The sequence below is a fragment of the Chenopodium album genome, chromosome 11 (assembly GCF_948465745.1).
Source record: "Chenopodium album chromosome 11, dcCheAlbu1.1, whole genome shotgun sequence".
In the NCBI taxonomy this organism is placed as follows: domain Eukaryota; kingdom Viridiplantae; phylum Streptophyta; class Magnoliopsida; order Caryophyllales; family Amaranthaceae; genus Chenopodium; species Chenopodium album.
Genome location: NC_137844.1, coordinates 44,609,675 through 44,629,329, shown reverse-complemented (window position 1 = coordinate 44,629,329; position 19,655 = coordinate 44,609,675). Strand labels below are relative to the sequence as shown.

The 19,655-nt window shown below is 36.4% G+C and overlaps 1 protein-coding gene and 1 non-coding gene across 2 annotated transcripts; both read right to left on the bottom strand.

The window, feature by feature from the left end:
* Window positions 1-1,293: 1,293 nt before the first annotated feature.
* Window positions 1,294-1,490, bottom strand: LOC145569792 (U2 spliceosomal RNA). The gene has a single exon (XR_014096323.1). It is a non-coding gene; the product is annotated as a U2 spliceosomal RNA (small nuclear RNA).
* A 498-nt stretch (window positions 1,491-1,988) lies between these two features.
* Window positions 1,989-6,091, bottom strand: LOC145568935 (uncharacterized). Its single transcript, XM_081628319.1, has 4 exons — window positions 5,846-6,091; window positions 5,316-5,734; window positions 2,858-2,900; window positions 1,989-2,673 (listed from the first exon to the last, which is right to left on the bottom strand). Exons 1-4 carry the CDS (start codon window positions 5,964-5,966, stop codon window positions 2,237-2,239), a joined length of 1,020 nt encoding a protein of 339 aa, XP_081484445.1. The 5' UTR covers window positions 5,967-6,091; the 3' UTR covers window positions 1,989-2,236.
* Between the last annotated feature and the right edge of the window lie 13,564 nt (window positions 6,092-19,655).

Here is a 19,655-nt window from a genome sequence, read left to right as displayed (position 1 = left end):
AAGCGCAATACGCAGGCCAGAATAAAAATGCAACCCTCATTCTGGAGGCCGTTGCAGATCAAGATTTATGGATTTGACATGCATTCTTTGGAATCCCTGGATCTTGTTATGATCTTAATGTCCTTTATCGTTCTCCAGTATTTGATGATGTTCTTCATGGCCGGGCACCTCCAATTCATTTTACCGTGAACGACCATGAATACAAGTTGGGCTATTACTTAGCAGACGGCATTTACCCAAAATGGGCTACTTTTATTCAAGTTATAACACTTCCTCAACTTCAAAAGGATAAATTATTTGCTGATAAACAAGCTGCGGCTCGGAAGGACGTTGAACGAGCTTTTGGGGTTTTACAGGCTAGGTTTGCCATTCTACGACAACCCTCCCTTGCGTTTAACGAAGACATATTGTGTGACATAATGAAAGCTTGTATCATTATGCACAACATGATTGTCAAAGATGAACGACACAACTACACTTGGGCCGAAGTTTTAAGAAGGTACTATGAACAAGATCGCCCGCAAATTACAAGACAAACTACAAGTGCTACAGTTAACAACAACGAGCCTTTTGAATTCAATGTTGGTCGACCGCTTAACGTTGATTTCGACACGTATGTCCAGAGAAGAATGTCACTACGTGATAAAGACACTCATGTTCAATTAAAAGCAGATTTAGTGGAACACATTTGGCAAAAATATGGTTCTATTAATGAGCAAACATCAAACAATTATCGTATGATAACAATTTAATCTAGTCTAATGTAATCGTACGTTAAAATTCTAATTTCGTTAATTAATTGAGTTAGTAGTATGTATTAAATGTAATCGTACGCTACAAATTTAGCTTATGTAATTGCTTGGCGTAAAACATTTGTAATGACTAAAATGTAATGTTGTCGTACAATAATAATTGTTCGCGACTAAAATTTCAATATTATTAATTAATATTTAATAATTGTATTAAGATAAATAATAGTATAATTGTAATTAGTAGTACTAAAATTTCATTAACCAAAACATAATTAATAATAATATGGTGATGTGTAAGAGAGAGAAATATTGGTGGGGTATGTGAAAAAGTAGAAGAGAGAATGATGATTATTTTTTTTTTAATCACTAGTGGGATAAAAGTTTCTCACCAAAAATGCTCATAAGTAAATTTAGTTAGGAAGAGAGAGAAAGTGACTAGAGAAAGAATGAGCAAATTTTTTTTGCTAGTCAAAACAAGTGTGGGCCTTTGCTAACTCTGTAATAGAGTTGGGTTTGATTAAAAAGATTAAACTGAGTATTGGTTGGGTGCGCCAGGCCCGTGCAGTAGTGCAACGCATGGGCGACGCTTGAAGACCCCAATAGCAAGCTATTGTGATGGGACTTCCCCCTTAAAAAATAAATTTAATATCGTTGTGGGCCATTGGCCCACGTATCAGATATTAAACTGATAAGAACAGATACTACACTTGATCTTAGCCAAAAGGCCGAGAAAGGTATGCTTTCTTCACTTGCTCAATTTTTTTTTTATAGTCTGACAACTTCTCCGTCTTCTTTTCCTGATCGATGTGGGATATATTATTATTACGGAAATTAACATATACAAGTAGCATACAATACTAGGTAGGCATACTTTGAAATGAAAATTAGTGATGTTTGCTGTTTACACTGCCTCAGTTTTAGTTTCGAATTGTAGATAAATGGATTATTTGTTCGTCAAATTTTAGTTTTAAGTTTTCACCTCAAACAGTTAGATATATTTTATCGTTGTATTCTATTTAATTGATTTTCACTTATTAGAACTTATCTTATCTAAGGTTGTATGAGCTTAAACTTAATTTTAGTTGTAATTTAAACTTATTAGACCTGAATACAAGTGAAAATAAGGTGAATAGAACATGTCCTAAAATTTACATTTTAAACTCTAATATAAAACAGGAGCTTAAGTAACTTTATACACTCTGATATAGTAGCCAAAAAATGTGTTGAGAACGTAAGGAATTAGGAAGTATAATTGAATGTCAGTTTTAAAAATAACTCTATTACTTGCGTAGTATTACTGTATTAGAACTTAAAAAATACTCCGTAACTATCATACATTTCAGATTCCCGTCAAATAACAAAAAACTTAAAAAATACATTAAATTCCCTCATCTCTCGTTACAAGTTCATAACAATAGGAGAAGCACCACATTTCGTGCACCGTCCATAGTTACATAACCAATTCCAATTCTGTAATGCAGAACTCAGATAGAATTGACGGAGTCACCATCACTGCTATCACTTTCACTGCTGCTACTGCCGCTACCACTTCCACTGCTGCTTCCGCTACTATCACTCCCACTGCTGCCACTTGAGCTGGAGGTGTGGTCTACCCTTTCCACTGCATTTACCTGGGCTCTTAAGGCCGCAGCAGCATCTACCCCATCGTCATCATTGACATCCACATCAGCAATCTCAACATCCATGTCGTTTTGCTGCGGGATGTTGATATCAATGCCAGTGTGGGGTACTGCTTTTTCTTCAACACTATCTTTGACAGGCCCTAATGCATCATCGTCATCGTCATCATTCATTATGTCTAAATGCTCTTCCAAATCAAAGTCCTTTGAGTCCGGTGATGCCATAACATTTGATTGTTGAGGAGGGGTAGTGGCGGACTTGTCAACCGGGGGTTTTCCTCCTGCATCAAGACACCAGAAAATACATATGATTGGACATTGGCAAAAATGTAGCATACACATGTACTGTCCCAATGCACAGAAAAGTGAAGCTGGGAAAAGCCTGCAATGCATCTAAACTTTGATACCCTAATTTCAGTTTTGTAACATAGTAGAGAGACAGAGAGGGAGAGTATTTCTTCTTACCTGAATTTCCAGCATCACCAATATCAATTCGCTCAACTTCAACCTGGAGCATTGATAGACAAACACATAAAAGAGGAAGTCAAGACCTCTTAAGGGCTTAAGGCATTCATAAATGCAAAAAGATGGACATTTAAATCTTTTTGTGAAATTTTAAATGAATCTATCAATCTATAGTAATATGTAAAGAGAAAGGGCTTTTTGGGTGATAAATTTCACTATCCCCAAATTACCCTTCTCAATTTTCAATATTACCTCTTTAATTCACAATTAAAATTAAAAATTATTTTTTATAAAAAAATAAAAATAACTACCTTATCATAACTGCTCCCACCCATCCTTTCACAAAAACAAAAAAAAAAAAAACTGCTCCCACCCCCTATAATAATTGAAATTACTCTTAATTTATTTTGTTGGGAAACTACTCTTGATTATTTTTTTTATTTTTACACAGGAATTGGCTTCAAAGGTTCAAACTTAAGCAAAACTGATGGAAGGCTTTATTTTTTTTTATTTTTTTTCAATGAAACAAATAAAAGCTACTCCATAAGTTCATCAACATTTTTTTTCATAATTTTTTTACTAATAAGTAATTTTTCTCATTAGCTTTAAATTTACACCAACAAATATTTATCGTTTTTTATTAGAATAAAGATGATAATATATTTTGTCAAAAAAAAAAAAAAATGATAATATAGCCTAATTAGTTTTTTATATTTACTCACACGCATTGCATGTGTTTCTTACCTTGTGTAAGTAATATAAAAACACTTCGTACAACATAAAAAGAATATTTTTATTTACTCTTGGTAATCCTCAATCCCAAATACCAGGAGCTTATGACCCTATACATAATAACAGTCACGTAGTTCACTACGGCCACTACAGCAGCAAACTCCTATTTCATAATGCAGCCAAAAGAACACCCACTAAATCAATGACTCCTGAAAGCCCGATCCTCAGGCCTTAGTCCCCATCTCCTTTCAAATCCTAGCCATGAATGGGAAAAAAGGTAGACAACATAATAGCCAACATACAGAGGAAATGGATCAGGTATGGCAGAGAAATGTTTTGGCTACGGTTCTACAGCCTACAGGCACTAGCCCAATTACCTAAAAGAGGCTCTCACCCAGGAGACAGGGAAGAATGGACGGGCGTCAGCAACATTAATCTAGTAATAACATAGTGGTTCTTTCCCATCAGGAATAATTTTTTACGCACAAGACCGATGATCACAGATACAGAATAAAACTTATTCCTTTACAAGTAGATCAGTATACTTCCTTATTGCTTCTATTCCTCTTGTTCATCTGCCATGGTTGCATCATCTATACTATGTTTGGGTTATTAAAAAAAAGTGCAGCTTGGTTATGCAGCCTAAGTTTTATAACATTAAAGCCATAACTAGCATTTATTAGTCACTAAATTAGAGAGAAATGAATCAGTAAAATTTTCTTCCCTTACCATGGCCTTCAGGATAAGGAGGTGTGGTGGGGGGAGGGGGGGATATGCTAAGATCCTTCTACTTAATCAGTTGATGCATCAAAATTATGATTATTATTTTTCGGCATAAGATCTCATTGAAGAGCAACATTCCACAACCTTCTTCACATCTATAATGTCAATAAATCTAAAGGCTATAGTGGAGAATTACACTAGTATGAGAGTACCAAATTTTGTCCGAAAATGTTTAGGAAATGTGGTAGCTATGAATTAGAATGGAAAACATACATAGTATCTTAGTGAGTAAAAGGATTATGGTTGCCTCCTAGGACAAAAGTTTGATAAGGACAGAACGATCATAAAAGGGCAACAACTATGACGATAATCTGGAACTGATTCCACTTAACCTGGACTACTGAGTACTGATTAGTGCTATAGTAATTTAAAATTCAGTAATTTTGGTGAAGCTACCAATTATACTAATTAATGTCCATAAAAATTGATCCTAAGTCCACTTTATACGCTATTAACTTCAGCAACTTATGATCAGCAGCAAATCACCAACGTAGCACATCAAATGATCACTAATCAATCAAAAAATGGAAAGAAGGGTGTTTGAGCTATAAGCATTACTAAACTGGCAAAGTCCTATACAAATTACTCCAAAATGAGAGAAACCAAAACCAGCACCTAATTGAAAGCGCACTTCAAATACATACCCCAATTAAACATGCTAATAAAGCCTAATGATTCAGTATATAAATCATCCTCTAAATTACTAAGCACTAAACATCATTCCTTGATGGGTGAAGCTAATTAAAATAGAACTGGCTTTCTTTTTAACAATGCAATTATCAATCAACCATAAATATCCCCCAACAAGCACTATGCATACGCCTCCACCATCATATTTGCGCTAATTGACAACATCATCACCACACACAATATAATATTCAACATTATATTAATTCACAACATAATTAAGCTGAAAATGAATGTTAGGAGACAGAAAACTGACCGCAACAGGCGGTGCCGGAGGCGGCCGAGGAGGCGTAAACGCAGGCCGGCTATTATATGCTTGAGGCTGATGCTGAGGCTGCACCTGCGCCTGCGCCTGAGGTTTACTTCCTCTGACTACCGGCGACGAACCACCGTCCGCGGCGGAAGATGCAGCCAACGACGTGGCGGAGGATTCGCCAGGCAAGCGATTATGGCGCAAGCGCTGGACAGCATGGTGAAGGCGTTCAAGGCGGAAACTATGGCCGTCAAAGAACAAAACGCCGTCGTTTTCCTTGTAATCTTCACCAGAATTACCTTCGAAGGTAACCTTAGGTTTACCAGGTTGATTGTTGTTGAATTCTACGCTAATTTTGTTGTCCTTCGTCTTGTGCAATGCTCCTGGTTGAGTTTTATCGATCGATGCCGGCTTAAAGTCATCTGAAAAATCAAACACATGAATTTGATTGAATCAATATTGGAACATAAAATTTGAAGAATAAAATTGCAGAATAAAAATTGAAGAGAGAGAAAATTGAAGAAGAAGATTACAGCGTAAAGTGCAGAATTTGGAAGAAGGTTGATGATCTTTGAAGGAAGAACCTAGGGTTAAAGTATACCATTGATCTGGATTTGGGGCTGTGCTTGGTTCTTCTATTTTGTTCATCGACATTGAATTTTAATTAATTCAACCAATAATTTTTGCGATTTTATTACAAGTTCTTGATAAATTTATTTGTTTGAGATTTGCAGAAATTGCTTGGAGTGGAAATAGAGCTGAGCTGCTAAAGAATTCAGTCATGTGTTATACGAATGGATTTTGCTTTCGGCTTAGATAGCGGTTTTGACTTAAAGTCTGTTCTATTCGGCTTATTTTCAGTTCAGTTCATTTCAGCTCAGTTTTAATAAGTTCAGTTCAGTTTAATTCAGTTCAGTTTTTAATTTTCTTCTCTCATAAAATATTCAGTTCAGCTCCAATAAGTTCAGTTCAGTTCAATTTAGTTCAGTTCAACTCAATTCAGTTAATCAGAACAACCCCTTAGGTTCGGCTAACGGTGAGCATAACAAGATACCCCGTTAAAATTCCTGAAATCGGAACCTGTTGAACAAGTTTTTAGAAATTGGGAACCAGAACTGATGTAACCATGTAAGTTCTGATTCCGATTCAAGGTACCTGTCTTGTAATATACTTACTAATTTTTTGCAGATTTTTTAACAAAAAAATTGGTAGGTCACTAATTTATAATGTTTACAACTCGCAAATAAAACAAACTAATAGTAGTTGTCTAACAAATTTAATACATATATTTATAATTGTAATTTTGATATTTATTATTTTAGAAATAACTTGAAATTGGTGTATAATTTGAAATTTAGTGATACTTTTATTAGGCTACAGGGTATCCTACACGTTTCGGTTCCAAAAAATTGAGAACCGGAACATGTTGCATTAGGTTCTCCATTTTGCAACCCGAAACCGGAATCGAAATCTCTTGTACAGGTTTAGGTTCCAATTCAGGGTACCCTGATTTTTTTGCTCACCCCTAGTCCGGGCATGTCAGCTATATTGGGTTGTATTCATCGTGGGTACGACGACGGTTGTATTAGTTTGTATGAAATACATACTCCCTCCTTTTTTAAATACTTGCTCCATTTCTATTTTTTGCACTATTCATTTGTGCTACTTTGACTAAAGTTTGTGATTTATAAACAAGGAAAAATATAGTCTTGTGGGTACTTGTTAAATTCATCTCAATGAATAGATTATTAATTTTCAATTGTTAGAATTTATACTTATTGATAATTAAAGATATTATTGATCAAAAATTAGCATCGGCATACATGCCCAAGAGAAATAGAGCAAGTATTTAAAAACAGAGGGAGTAGTAACTAGTACATTATATTCATAGGGTGTCAATTTGAGTAACCAAATGAAGTTTGGGTTGACAACGACAGATCTAGTCTGTTTAATTCGGGTATGTTTGGTTAAGATTACTCTTTAAACCTGTCTTAGTTTGAGTTGGGTAATTTTGGGTCAAGATCTATCGTGTTAGTGTCGTTTGGATTAGGACAACTTTATATACGGTTCGAATAAATTCATATTGGGTCCAAAACGGATTTGATTGGGTTAATTATGAGTAGGAAGACCTTGGGTCGGGTTGATTCTGATTTGGCTGATTTCAGTTCGATTAAGTCCAATTTAATTTTAAATTAATTCTAATTTAAATCATTTTCAGGTTTGGATGAATTGGTCAACTTGGATGAATTTGGGTCAGGTTGACCAAATTCAATATTCAGAAAAGGTCATTTTAAAACCAGAGTAACTATTAAGTTATTAACTTATTTTTATCACTATCAGATCATTCATAAGCCATTTTTCATATTGTGTCATAACACTTGTTAGTTTTCTCATTAGATTAGTTCTTGTATCAGTTTTATCTTTAGTTTAATATAAACAGTAATCTATCAATATATCATTAGGTTCAAAACTTATCGTCTCACTTATATAGCTAAAGTTGGGCATCGTGTCGTGCCGTGTCGGGGTGGTTGTCGTGCCGTGTTGGCTTCGCAGCGGGCCGTGCCAAAATTTGGCACACCCCAGCCCATGACACGGCACGGCCCACGTGCCTGGCGGGCCGTGCTGGGCCGGGCCGCAAGCCAACCCGTTATTTATTTATTTATTTATTTATAATATATATGTATTAAATGTAAATAATAAAAACAAACGATATATATATATATATATATTAGTACAACTTAATTTTATATAAATAATGTTATTAATTTATGTTTATGTTAATGTTAATATATTTTGTTTTGAACAACTTTATTTTAATTAAGTTTATATAAATTATTTATGTTTAAGTTTATATAAATAATTTATTAATTTAGTAAAAAACAACAATGCATATAATAAAAAAAATTACTAGTGCAATAAACCGAAAACACAAAAAATTGATGAATAACTTATTTTATTATATGCTAGTAGTCGGTATGATAAATCGATAATACAAAAAATTAATGATAATTAAAAATCGTACAATAATTGGTGAATAACTTCATTTATTATACGGAATACGAGGTTTGATAATACAAAAATTGTACAATAGTATGTAATGTAAATATGTAATTATTATTCTTCGTCTTCGTCTTCGTCTTCTTGTGGTTCAAGTTCATCGGCCACTTGAGTTGATTGAGAAGTATGAGAACTAAAAGAACCCGACGTTCCTTCATCATCGTCGTTTTGTGTATAAGTACGATCTTGGGAACGAGTTTCGGCATCCAACCAATCCTTGAAGCAAACACACATTTAAAGTGTTTCAGGTTTTAGTCTTGTTCTTCTATCGTCTAAAACCCGTCCCGACGCACTAAAAGCTCTTTCGGAGGCAACGGAGGAGAATTGGATAGCAAAAATATCACGAGCCATTGCCGACAAAATTGGATGTTTCGTAGTTTGTGATTTCCACCAATCAAGGATGTCGAGGCCGAACTTCTCTTCATCGTCCATGCTTTTCATGAAGTCGTAACTTAAGTACATTTGCAACTCCGAAACATTGCTTTGTGTTCTCCTAGTTGATGATGATTCCGTACCTGAAAACTTAGACATCATGTTAGAAGCTTGTGCAAATAAACCTTTGGCCCTTTTACTTACGTTTTTGGATGTTTGAGAAGGGGCAAGTCGAGACACGGTTCCATATTTACTTTCATAAACTCTATATAAAGAGAAAAAATCATTAGTCACCTTAGTTTTAAAAGTTTCAACATCATCTTCAAAATCCATGTTACTACAATAAATATCAATTAATAAAAAAGTGTCATCATACTTTTGCCTTGGATCTAAAATAGAAGCAAAAATATAAATCATAGGAATATTAGTGTAATATTTACGCCATTTTTCCTCCATAGATGGAAGATATCCATGATAATCTTGTTGTGATCAGTGTTCGGCAAAAAGTTGTGCACGTACACATGCATTGCTAAGAAAAGAATGGGAACAAGGATTATTACAGAAGAAAAACAATGTGTCATACTATATAGTAATTGTAAAAACTGCAGATATTTTTCACAATTAGCCCAATCATCTTCTAGTAAAGCAAATTGTTGAAATTTTTTATTATAAAAAAGTGTTAAATGAACCTTGTACTCGATTGTCATACTCATAGGTGGAGTTCCACCTAGTTGGACAATCCGGTGCTATTTTTATAGCCTTTACCCTTTGTTGCCTGCAAAAACTTTTCCATTCTTGATATCTCAAGTTAGAGCCACTAATAGACATAATAGCATTCTTTATTTTGTGATAGAATGGACCATTGCTTGTGTTCCATCCTTCACACACAAGTTAAGAACATGACAAATGCATCTAATATGAAGTGCATCTTCATCTAATACTAAATCGGTCAATTGGGGTTTAACCAAATTCGCACTAAATGTCATAGAAGTTGCATTATCAAAAGTCATAGACATGATTTTATCCCTAAGACTATATGCATCAATAGCTTGCACTAAATGATGAGAAATGTTAAGACCGGTAAGAGGGTACTCAAGCATTTTAAAATGAATGATGCGTTTTTGTAACAACCAATCATTATCCAACCAATGACAAGTAACACATAAATAGTGAAGTCCGTAACCACTATCCCATGCATCGGCAGTTAAAGAAACTCTACTAGGAAGATTACCCAATTCATTTTCTAATTTCAATTTATACTCTTGATAATTCTTCATGGCAGCAGATCGAACGGTTTTTCGGGAGATTTTTTTGTGTTTGGGTTGTAATGCTCGGTTAATGTAATTGTTAAAGGCATCATTTTCGGCGAAAATAAAAGGTTGTTCGGCATGTACTATCATTCTCCCAAGTTCATCCCTATCTCTCTCATAACTGTAAGTGAAACCTTGTCGATAGAATTGAGAAATTTTGGGTTGGGTTGGATCACTAAATGGTTCACCACATTTTTTTGCATGTCTACTAAGGTGTCCCGTCCCTCCCTTGGTTTCGGCCGAGAAAATTTTCCTATAACTCCGACACCGGGCTTTTCGTCTATCTTTACTTAATTGATAATTTGCCCAAACTTCACTCTTTCGGTTGGTTTGGGCAAATTTCTCTTCGGTACACCACTCTAATAGGTTTGGAATTTGGGTGTTTGGCATTTGGGTGGATTGTTCACTCGACTTGGAGGCTTGTGTTTGGCTACCTTGGTTACTAGGAATAGAAAATTCATGTTGTGATCCGTATAAATGAGGTGAGAATTGGGTTTGTTGAAATCCCGAACTAGGCATAGTCCAAGAAGCCATATCATCCATTTGTTCGTGCCCTCCCGTGGTTTGGGGATGAAAGAAAGGGGTTGAAGTGTTTTGAAAGGGCATGTTAGGGGAGGGAAAGGGCATGTTGGGGGGGCATTGAAGTGTTTGGGTTTGGTGATTCCGTACATTTTGACTTGGCTTTCCTAGAGGAGGAGGAAGCGTTCGGGTTTGATGCCATGATTAATATTTAATAATAATAATAACAATAAGTCAATAACAATAATAATAACAACAACAATAATAATACAAATAATAATACAAATAACAATAACAAATTAACAATAGCAATAATAATAACAATTAACAACAATAATAATAACAATTAACAACAATAATAATAACAATAACAATAAGAATTAGTAAGTAGTTTTCATATAAATTAAGTTTCTAAAAATAATTATAATAATAGCAATAGCATTAATAGATTACTTGGGTCAGTGAGATCCTAGATAGGAGAGTGGTTAGGAACGACGTTGTCCTGAGCCCAAGTCCCGCCTTAGACAAATTTCACTAACAGTCCAAATTATCCACAATAAAAATAGAAGGTGGTTTTTTTATATAATTAAGTAGTTCCAAGAAAACAACAACAACAACAACAACAACAACAACAAAAACAACAACAATAATAATAACAATAATAACAAATTAAAATACAGTTGAGTTAGATCTTACAGTGATACTTCAATTGCTTTCCTAAACTTATAATTTTCCGAACTTATAATTTTCCGAATTTAGATATAAGATTTTTTTTTTTTTTTTTTTTTGTAGTAGATTAATAGAATTTTTAAGAGAGTAGGATTTTTTTTTTCTTTGCACAAAAGAGAGTAGGATTGTAGGAATTAGAGAATAAGAGAATTAGATAATAAGAGAGGAGAGATGAGTCGATGAATTGTGAAAATTTTGGGAGGTAGAAATGGAATATTTATAGGATTTTCGGGTGGGAAATTAAGCCCAAAACTAGCCGTTTATGGCTGTTGGAAAAAACGGCTAGTTTAACGGCTCTTTTGGCGCGGGCCGTGACCCACGGGCCGGCGACCGTGCCGCCCGCCGTGCCCGTGCCAAAATTCCAGTTTGTGTTCACGGCCCACGGCCCACATGTGGGCCGCCGTGCCGTGCTGGAATCATGCCGGGCCCGTGCCGCCCGCGTGCCGGCACGTCCCGTGCCCATCTTTATATATAGCTATAATAAGTTATCGATAATTTGATTTTAATTTGGGTTAGATAAAGACAAATACAAGAACTAATATAATGAGAAAACTAAGAAGTGTTTAGATTAGGTCAACTTCAAATCAAGTACCCACTCAGGGTCTTATAAACTAAATTTATACTTCATATAATTTTGGAAAATTTCACTTTTGCTACAAGAAAAACACACGTACTTCACTTTTGCTACCGGGGAAAATTTTAATTTTATTTTACTACCATACAAAAACAAGTTTGTTAAAAATTGCTACCACTCAACGAAATATGTCAGGGTTCCGTTAAGTTTGTTCAAAATATTAAAAAAAAAATTAATTTTTTTTAAATAAAGAAAAACTCAGCCCACCACCTTCAACAGCTAGCCCTCTCCCGTTAACCACCCCCCTGCCGGCGATCGGTGCCCAAAGCGTCGCCCAACGGCCGGCGACTCCACTCCCCCTCCTCCACCTACGCAGCCCACCCCCTCCCTTATCCCTTCTCGCTGCCCCAACCCCCACCCCAAAACCGGGAAACACCCCCCTCCCCATCCTCCCACCGGAATCGGCCCCCCTCCCCTTCCCCCACCCTAAGTCGATCCCCTCTCCCTTTCCCCCACCCAAAATTGCCACCCCTAATCCTTAAACACCAGCCCGAAACTACCCTAAACGGGATTTAGGGTTTCGTTTATGGTGGTGTCGGGCTAGTGTTTAAGGGTTAGGGGTGGCTGTTTGGGGGGGGGGAGAGGAGGGGGGTCGATTCAGGGTGGGGGAAGGGGAGGGGGGCCGATTCTAGTGGGGGGGAGGGTGGGAAGGGGGTTGTTTTCCGGTTTCGAGCCGGGGGTTGGGGCAGCGAAAAGGGGATAAGGGAGGGGGGTGGGCTGTCGCCGGCGCCAGCAAGGGGGTTCTTGGGCAGCGATGGTGGCTAGGTTTTTTTTTAAAAAAAATCATGGTGGGTTGAAGGTGGCTGACGGGAGGCAGTGAGGGTGTCCGAGGAGGGAGGGTGGCAGTGAGGGTTGTTGATCTCACTAACGGAAATTGTAACTGAAAGTGTTATGTGGTAGCAAAATTAAAATTATGTGATTTTGTGTGGTAGCAAAATAAAATAAAGCGTTTGATGGGTAGCAAAAGTGAAGTAGGGGTGTTTGAGTGGTAACAAAAGTGAAATTAACCTATAATTTTTGCATTGGAAATTTAAAACTTTTTTTTTTAATGAGTGTGCACTTGTTATACTTCATTTTTACTCTACAGCATAAAAGAAAAGAGGAAAACTATAAGCAAAGTCAAGGATTGATCATAGAATAATTTGAGATACAAAAAATGTAATTTGAATTGTAAATTTGTAATCCAAAAGGTTAAATTAGTTTTCACCGAATACTCTAGAAAATGCTTGAATTCTGAAATGCAATCGAAAATCAATTGAAAACTACCATAATAGATGATATTTGACCTAAAATTTAAGTCAACATTATATTACTTACTCCCTCCGTTTCATAATACTTGACACAATTTCCATTTTTGTCCGTCCCACAATACTTGACATGTTACTATGAAATGGGACCACTAATAAAAATATATATTTTTCCACATTTTCTCTCTCATCACCTACCCCACTCCCACTCTACTTGTTGTTTTCTTATAACTAGGGTAGCCAACGCGCGCGATGCGCGCGGAGTGACTTACCCTTTCTTGATGTTTATTTTGGATTGTATTTAAACTTTTCACGGCAAAGGGTTTTTAGGGAAATAGTTTAATAAATTAATGTAATATGTATATTGGGTTATGTATCAGCTTTTCGTTTTTTCCTACACAACATTTCCTCAGAAAACATCTATGCAATTATTCAACAGTGCAATATTACAAAAACATTTACAAACTTAATTAGGAATAGATTAAATATAATTCGAAATCATAGAGCACATATTATATAATTACAGAAGTAATTTAACATTACATATGCATATAATAATGGAAAATTTTTCCGAAGCATTACTATTTGCAAGTGTATACTCTCACCCAACCTAGTAATTACTCTACATAAATTATATGGGATTAACTATATGAAACTAAAAAAGAGAAACAATTACACCCAACTCGAATAAACATTAACATTTAGACAATTAGAGAAAATATCAGCTTGCTGATATGTCCATTTTATATAGTGTTTTACCCCCGTCCCTTGGTTATAATTAGTAGTGTTTTTGGCTCTTTAGAGCCACTTTTATTACTAATATGTGTTTTCTAGTGTTTTCGTAGTTTTGGTTGAGTTTTATAGGGAATTGCACTCTTGGAGCATTTTTCCGGGATTTTATGAAGCGACTACGAGCATTGGAGGAGCACGACCATCTTTCGTAGCCCAAGATCGGTTAGAGTCATCAAACCGGTGATTAAGGGCTCGACTTATGAGAAGATGAGGCATTGGACCGAATGATTAAAGCCCCTAGGAGGATATTTGGTTTGGGCCGAGTTACAAGCCTAAACAAGGAGTCCAAGTAGCCCGAAGTGTCACCGCCCGGTGCAAGGGTCTTCGCCCGAAGGCGCGCCCGATCGGGCGGTGCCGCGCCCGATCGGGCGCGAGAAGAGAAACTCACGAAGAAAAAAGGCGGGCCCGATCGGGCACGTGTTTCTGAGGAGAAGTTTAAGCGTCGTTTAAGTTGTTTTAACTTAGGATTTTCGAGCTTAGTTTATATACGCTTTTGTTAAGCGAGTTTAGTATTCTTTTCTCCCTTCCCTTACTCTCTCTCTCTCTTTTCTCTCTCTCCCCTCTTAAACTCTAGTATTATTTTCTCTCTCTACAACTCTTTGTTTAATTCCATCTCTTATTTCCTTCAACTTTGGTAACAATTTCTTCTCCTTTAATCTCAGTTATTTATTCTCTCTCTTACATCATGACTTGTTTAATTGCTTCGTTTAGTTTATATTTAATTATGTGTGAGTATTTTTCTTTCTAGGGTTGTGGGGATCCATAAATAATATGAAGGGGTAATTTATTATTGTTAATTGTCAATGCTTGATTAATTTCCTATTGATTGATTTAATGCTATGCGGTTAGATTTGGCCAGATTTAATTCGTATGAGTTTAGCAATATTGATTCGAGATTCGAGAGATAAGAATTGATGTTTAGGCTTAGTTTCAATAGGCAGACTAATTTATAAATGGTTAGGTCGAGATTCGAGAGATGAGATTTAATACCGGTAAATTAACTCCGTGATTGTAATACGTAGCAAAAGCCCTTTAAGATCTGATTAATTGATGCATTGATGATTGATTGTTATGTTTTACCCTGGAATATTATTTATTGGTGAAACTATGCCCTAGGTATTTTATTATTTGCTTTCTTCCTACTTTTATTTCTCCCTACTTATATTCTTCGTAGTATAGTTCCTTTAAATAACAACTTTTGGTTACTTAGTAATTTAGATTATAATGATTAATTAGGAATAGAAAGACTTGTTTCCCTGTGGATTCGACCCTACTTCCCTATCATTATTAGTTAGTGGTTTTAGGAATTACTTTTGAGCAGGTGATACGACTCTAGCCTGTCAAAATTTGGCGCCGTTGCCGGGGAAACGATTTTTATTTTTATTTCTGATTGTTTTTATAGTCTAGATTATTTTCTTTCGTCCCAGAGAACGTAAGTTCTTTGGGACAGTTCTCATATTTGTCGTCTAGTTCTTTGTTTATGCCCAGGTGTTCCAGATCAGGTTACATTCCTTTCGATCCTGAGATCGAGTGCTCTTTTCATAGACAAAAGAATTTATACAGGCAAATACTGGCAAGTTCTAGTGGTAATATTCTTAGCGGCCCTCCATCTGATTTAAGTGATTCAGAAGTACCTTCAGATTCAGAATCAGAGATGACGGCACCTAAGAAGCTCAGTGATTATTTGCAGCCAACGCTTATAGATTTTCCACGTCTTACTCCCACTTCGGCTCTTGATGGGGTACAATTCGAGATTAAACCCCAATTTATCACGATGATAGAAAGGAAGCAATTCAGTGGAGCTAAGGGCAAAGACCCAAATCTTCATATTGCAGACTACTGTCAATATTGTAATACCATCAGGCAAGCTGGGGTCACACAGGATCAAATCAGGGAGATTCTCTTTCCTTTTTCTTTATGTGGAAAAGCCAAATTATGGTATAATGGATTAAATAGAACTGCACTTGGCATTACTAGCTGGGAGACTCTTGTTTTAAATTTTTATAATAAATATTACCCTACAGAGAGGACAGCTTTGCTAAGAAGCGCAATTCAAAACTTTGCCCAAGAGCCAGATGAAACTTTGTATGAGGCTTGGGCAAGATTTAAAGATCTGCAGAGGGAGTGTCCCCACCATAATTTGGCACAGTGGCAGTTAATCCAAGCCTTTTATAATGGGATTGGAAATCTATCTAGAACAATATTGGATTCTACAGCTAGTGGGAGGTTTATGAACCTTAATGTTGATGATGCAGGTCAAGTTATCAAAGATATGACAATCCACAATTCCCAATATGGGAATCCTAGAGGCTTTGCTAACAAAGGGAAACATAGTGTCGACTCTGTATCCTTTTTACAAGCTCAATTAACCTCTATTTGTCAAAAACTAGATAATCTTAGTACTGCAAATATAGCTAATGTTTCTGCAATTAATAATAATGTTAATGAGGCTTTCTGTTAAAACTGTGGAATTGTAGGTCATTGGGAGCAAGATTACAGGAGTTCCGTGGAGCAAGTCAATGCCTTTCAAGCTTATAGGCAGAATGACCCATACTCCAACACCTACAATCCCGGGTTTCGAAATCATCCATACCTTTCCTACCGGAGCACCAATATACAAAACCCTTCACCTCTACAACAAACACAACAAGCACAACCACAACCACAACAGAAATACTACCACCCCAATGCTGGCCAGAAGAACTAACCACAACAACCCTCCTCATCTTCCGACCCTGCTTTGGCAGAAATTAGAGCGATACTGGCTAGTATGCAAAAGCACATGGAGAGTAGAGATGCTCAAATTGATTCGATTGTAGCACATAACAAAATACTGGATAATCAAATTGCGCAGATTTCTTCTACTCTACAAGCCCGTCAATAGGGAGCCCTGCCGGCACAGCCAACCAGGCCTACGGATCAAGCTTTCGCAATTACTCTAAGGAGTGGTTCACACTATGAAGGGCCCCCTATGCCCAGAGATGATGAACCTGTTTTAATGAATAATGCTAATCTTGATTCCATTAAACCTAATAATGTTAATAACCCTGCAAGGCTAAAAGGTTGTACTAATATTTCTGGTGTTACATTGCAGGGTAAATCTCCAGAGAAGGTTGCAATTCAAGATAAGAGTAATGATGTTCAAAAGCCAACTATCAAACTACCATTCCCCAATCGACATTTGAAAACTAAAGTGGATAAGCAGTTTAGTAAGTTCCTGGAGATGCTGAAAGATTTGCAAGTAATAGTTCCTTTCACAGAATTAATTACACAAATTCCTGCATATACAAAATTCATGAAGGAAATATTGACTAGGAAAAGGTCTATTAGTGAGGTAGAGACTGTCGCTTTTACTGCAGAATGTAGTGCCGTACTACAAAATAATTCTCCACCTAAACTAAAAGACCCCGGTAGTTTTTCTATTCCTTTTCATATTGGTAATCTGAAGATTGATAATGCATTATGTGATCTGGGTGCTAGTGTTAGTGTCATGCCATTGTCTGTGTGTTCAAAGCTAAATATGGGTAAATTAAAATCTACTAATATTACTCTGCAAATGGCCGATCGTTCTTTTAAATACCCCTTAGGTATTTTAGAGGATGTTCCCGTTAGAGTAGGTAAATTTTTTATACCTGTTGACTTTGTTGTTCTTGATATGGCTGAGGATTTGCAAACTCCAATCATTTTGGGTAGACCATTCCTTAATACTGCGGGAGCAATTATAGATGTACAAGGTGGCAAATTGACACTATCAGTATGGGATGACAATGTTGTTTTTAATTTGAATAATGCCCCTAAAATCCCCATGATTGAGGAGAAGTGTTTAAGCATTTATGTGATTGAAAACAATTGTTCTAATGAGCCCCAAGTTCTTGTTAAAGATCCCTTGGTGGCGGTATCTTGTGTTACATCTTCTACAGGTAAAACTAAGACATGGAAGGAAGAAGTCGATGCAATAGAACGAGCTCTATATTGTGAAGGGCTTGGTTTTGATGATGAGCACGAGGAGCAAGGTGAACAGGTTGCGATAATTGATCCCTTAATGAGAGTCCCACCTGATCGAGTAGTAGTGGCTCAGTCGAGTGGGGAACCAAGGCAATTTGAGCCTAAGGAGGTTCCCCTTACAATTAATGATAAAGAACCCCCAGTACAAGCTACAAAAGATCCGCCCGATCGGGCGCGAGAAGAAGAAAGATTGTGGCCTTAATTTCGCCCGATTGGGCGGGAGAAGAGGTCCGTATACGACAAATTTTGCCCGACCGGGCGCGTGAAAGAACTTTATCTAGGACACAAAATCGCCCGATCGGACGAAGAGCCGTCCGATTGGGCGCGAGGTTAACGAGTTTATGTCCTTATTTTCGCCCGACCGGGCGCGCCATACCCCCCCTTTCCCGCTTTATTTCTCTTTTTATTTTTTCTTTCCTTTTTTCTTTTTATCTTTTCCCTCTTTGCCTTGTCTCATTCTTAAAACCAGATGACGTTTAGCCATGCTAGACTAATTCCTGAGCCAATGAGGACATTGTCTGATTCTGGCTTGGGGGAGTTTTCGGATTGAGGTATGGTTTCTTTCTTTTATTGCTTTCTAGTATAGTTTTATTGCTTTTATATATGAAAAATACAAAAAAAAATTGAAAAATCAATACAAAAATACGTTTCAATGAAATGTGAATCATGTTTCCCTGTGCCCCATACTTGAAAAATATTGTTTTGATTCTTGGTATATGATGATGAGCATTGTGGATTTGTTGATCATGATTTGAAGTTTGATTGCTTGGATGCCTTAACATGCGTCAATTTTGTCCAACTGCTTGTGAATATAGTGCTTGACTAGTTGATTTGGTTAGGAATGTATGTTAATTCCTGGTATGTCAATGAATTTGAGCATTAATTTGCAACTATGAGTAGTGTTTCATGACTCAATATTATGCACATTGAGGAGGACGAAGGCATTTGTTCTTTTAAGTGACCTTCAGATGGTTGTAGCTACATTTGTTCCCTTCTTGCTGCCCATGTTGTTGCCTTGACTTTTTGTTGTTTATAAACCACATTAAAAGCCATATTTTCCCCATTGGTTACTAGTCCCAACCTTGGCTTGGGGGAGCTATTAGTGAGTGAGGTGAGGGAGTTTGTAGTGTGCTTATTATTTGCACAATTTGGGTGGGTTTTGAAAAGTTATTTGTTCTTGATCGTATTTTATTTTTGATGAGTTTGGAAGTTGAATTGTCTTGAAAAAATAAAGTACGATGATATGAAAGAAAAAAAAGAGCAAAAGAAAAAGAAAAAATGTTTCAATGATAAAGTGTTCTATGTGAGGGTTACTCAAAAAAGAAAGGAAAAAAAAAAAGAAAAAAAGTATCAAAATTGAGTTCAAAGTTTGTTTATTCACTCTAGTTCTATGTCATCATATCTTTATGAGTGAAATTTGTAAGTGTTGGGATTGTTTGATATGTTTGGAGTTATATTCGGTGAACTTTTGTTGGAGTTGAGTATGTTGGAGATGATTTGGTCTTTATTTATTTTTTACCTTGGTTTTATTAGGATTTGCTCCCTTAAGCATAGCTTTTCTCCCACATTTCCCAAATATTTCCTACCCTTTACCCTAGCCTTACATTGCAAGCTTTGAAGACCTTTCGACCTTTGTGCATAGAATTGTGTAGATGTGAAAGTAGTTGTTTGTCAATGC

Coding starts and splice junctions, on each gene's coding strand:
- LOC145568935 (XM_081628319.1), bottom strand. CDS start 5,966: ATGTCGATGAACAAAATAGAAGAACCAAGCACAGCCCCAAATCCAGAT. Junction 5,735..5,845: donor CAAATTCTGCACTTTACGCT/GTAATCTTCTTC, acceptor TTGATTTTTCAG/ATGACTTTAAGCCGGCATCG. Junction 2,674..2,857: donor TGGTGATGCTGGAAATTCAG/GTAAGAAGAAAT, acceptor GTCTTGATGCAG/GAGGAAAACCCCCGGTTGAC.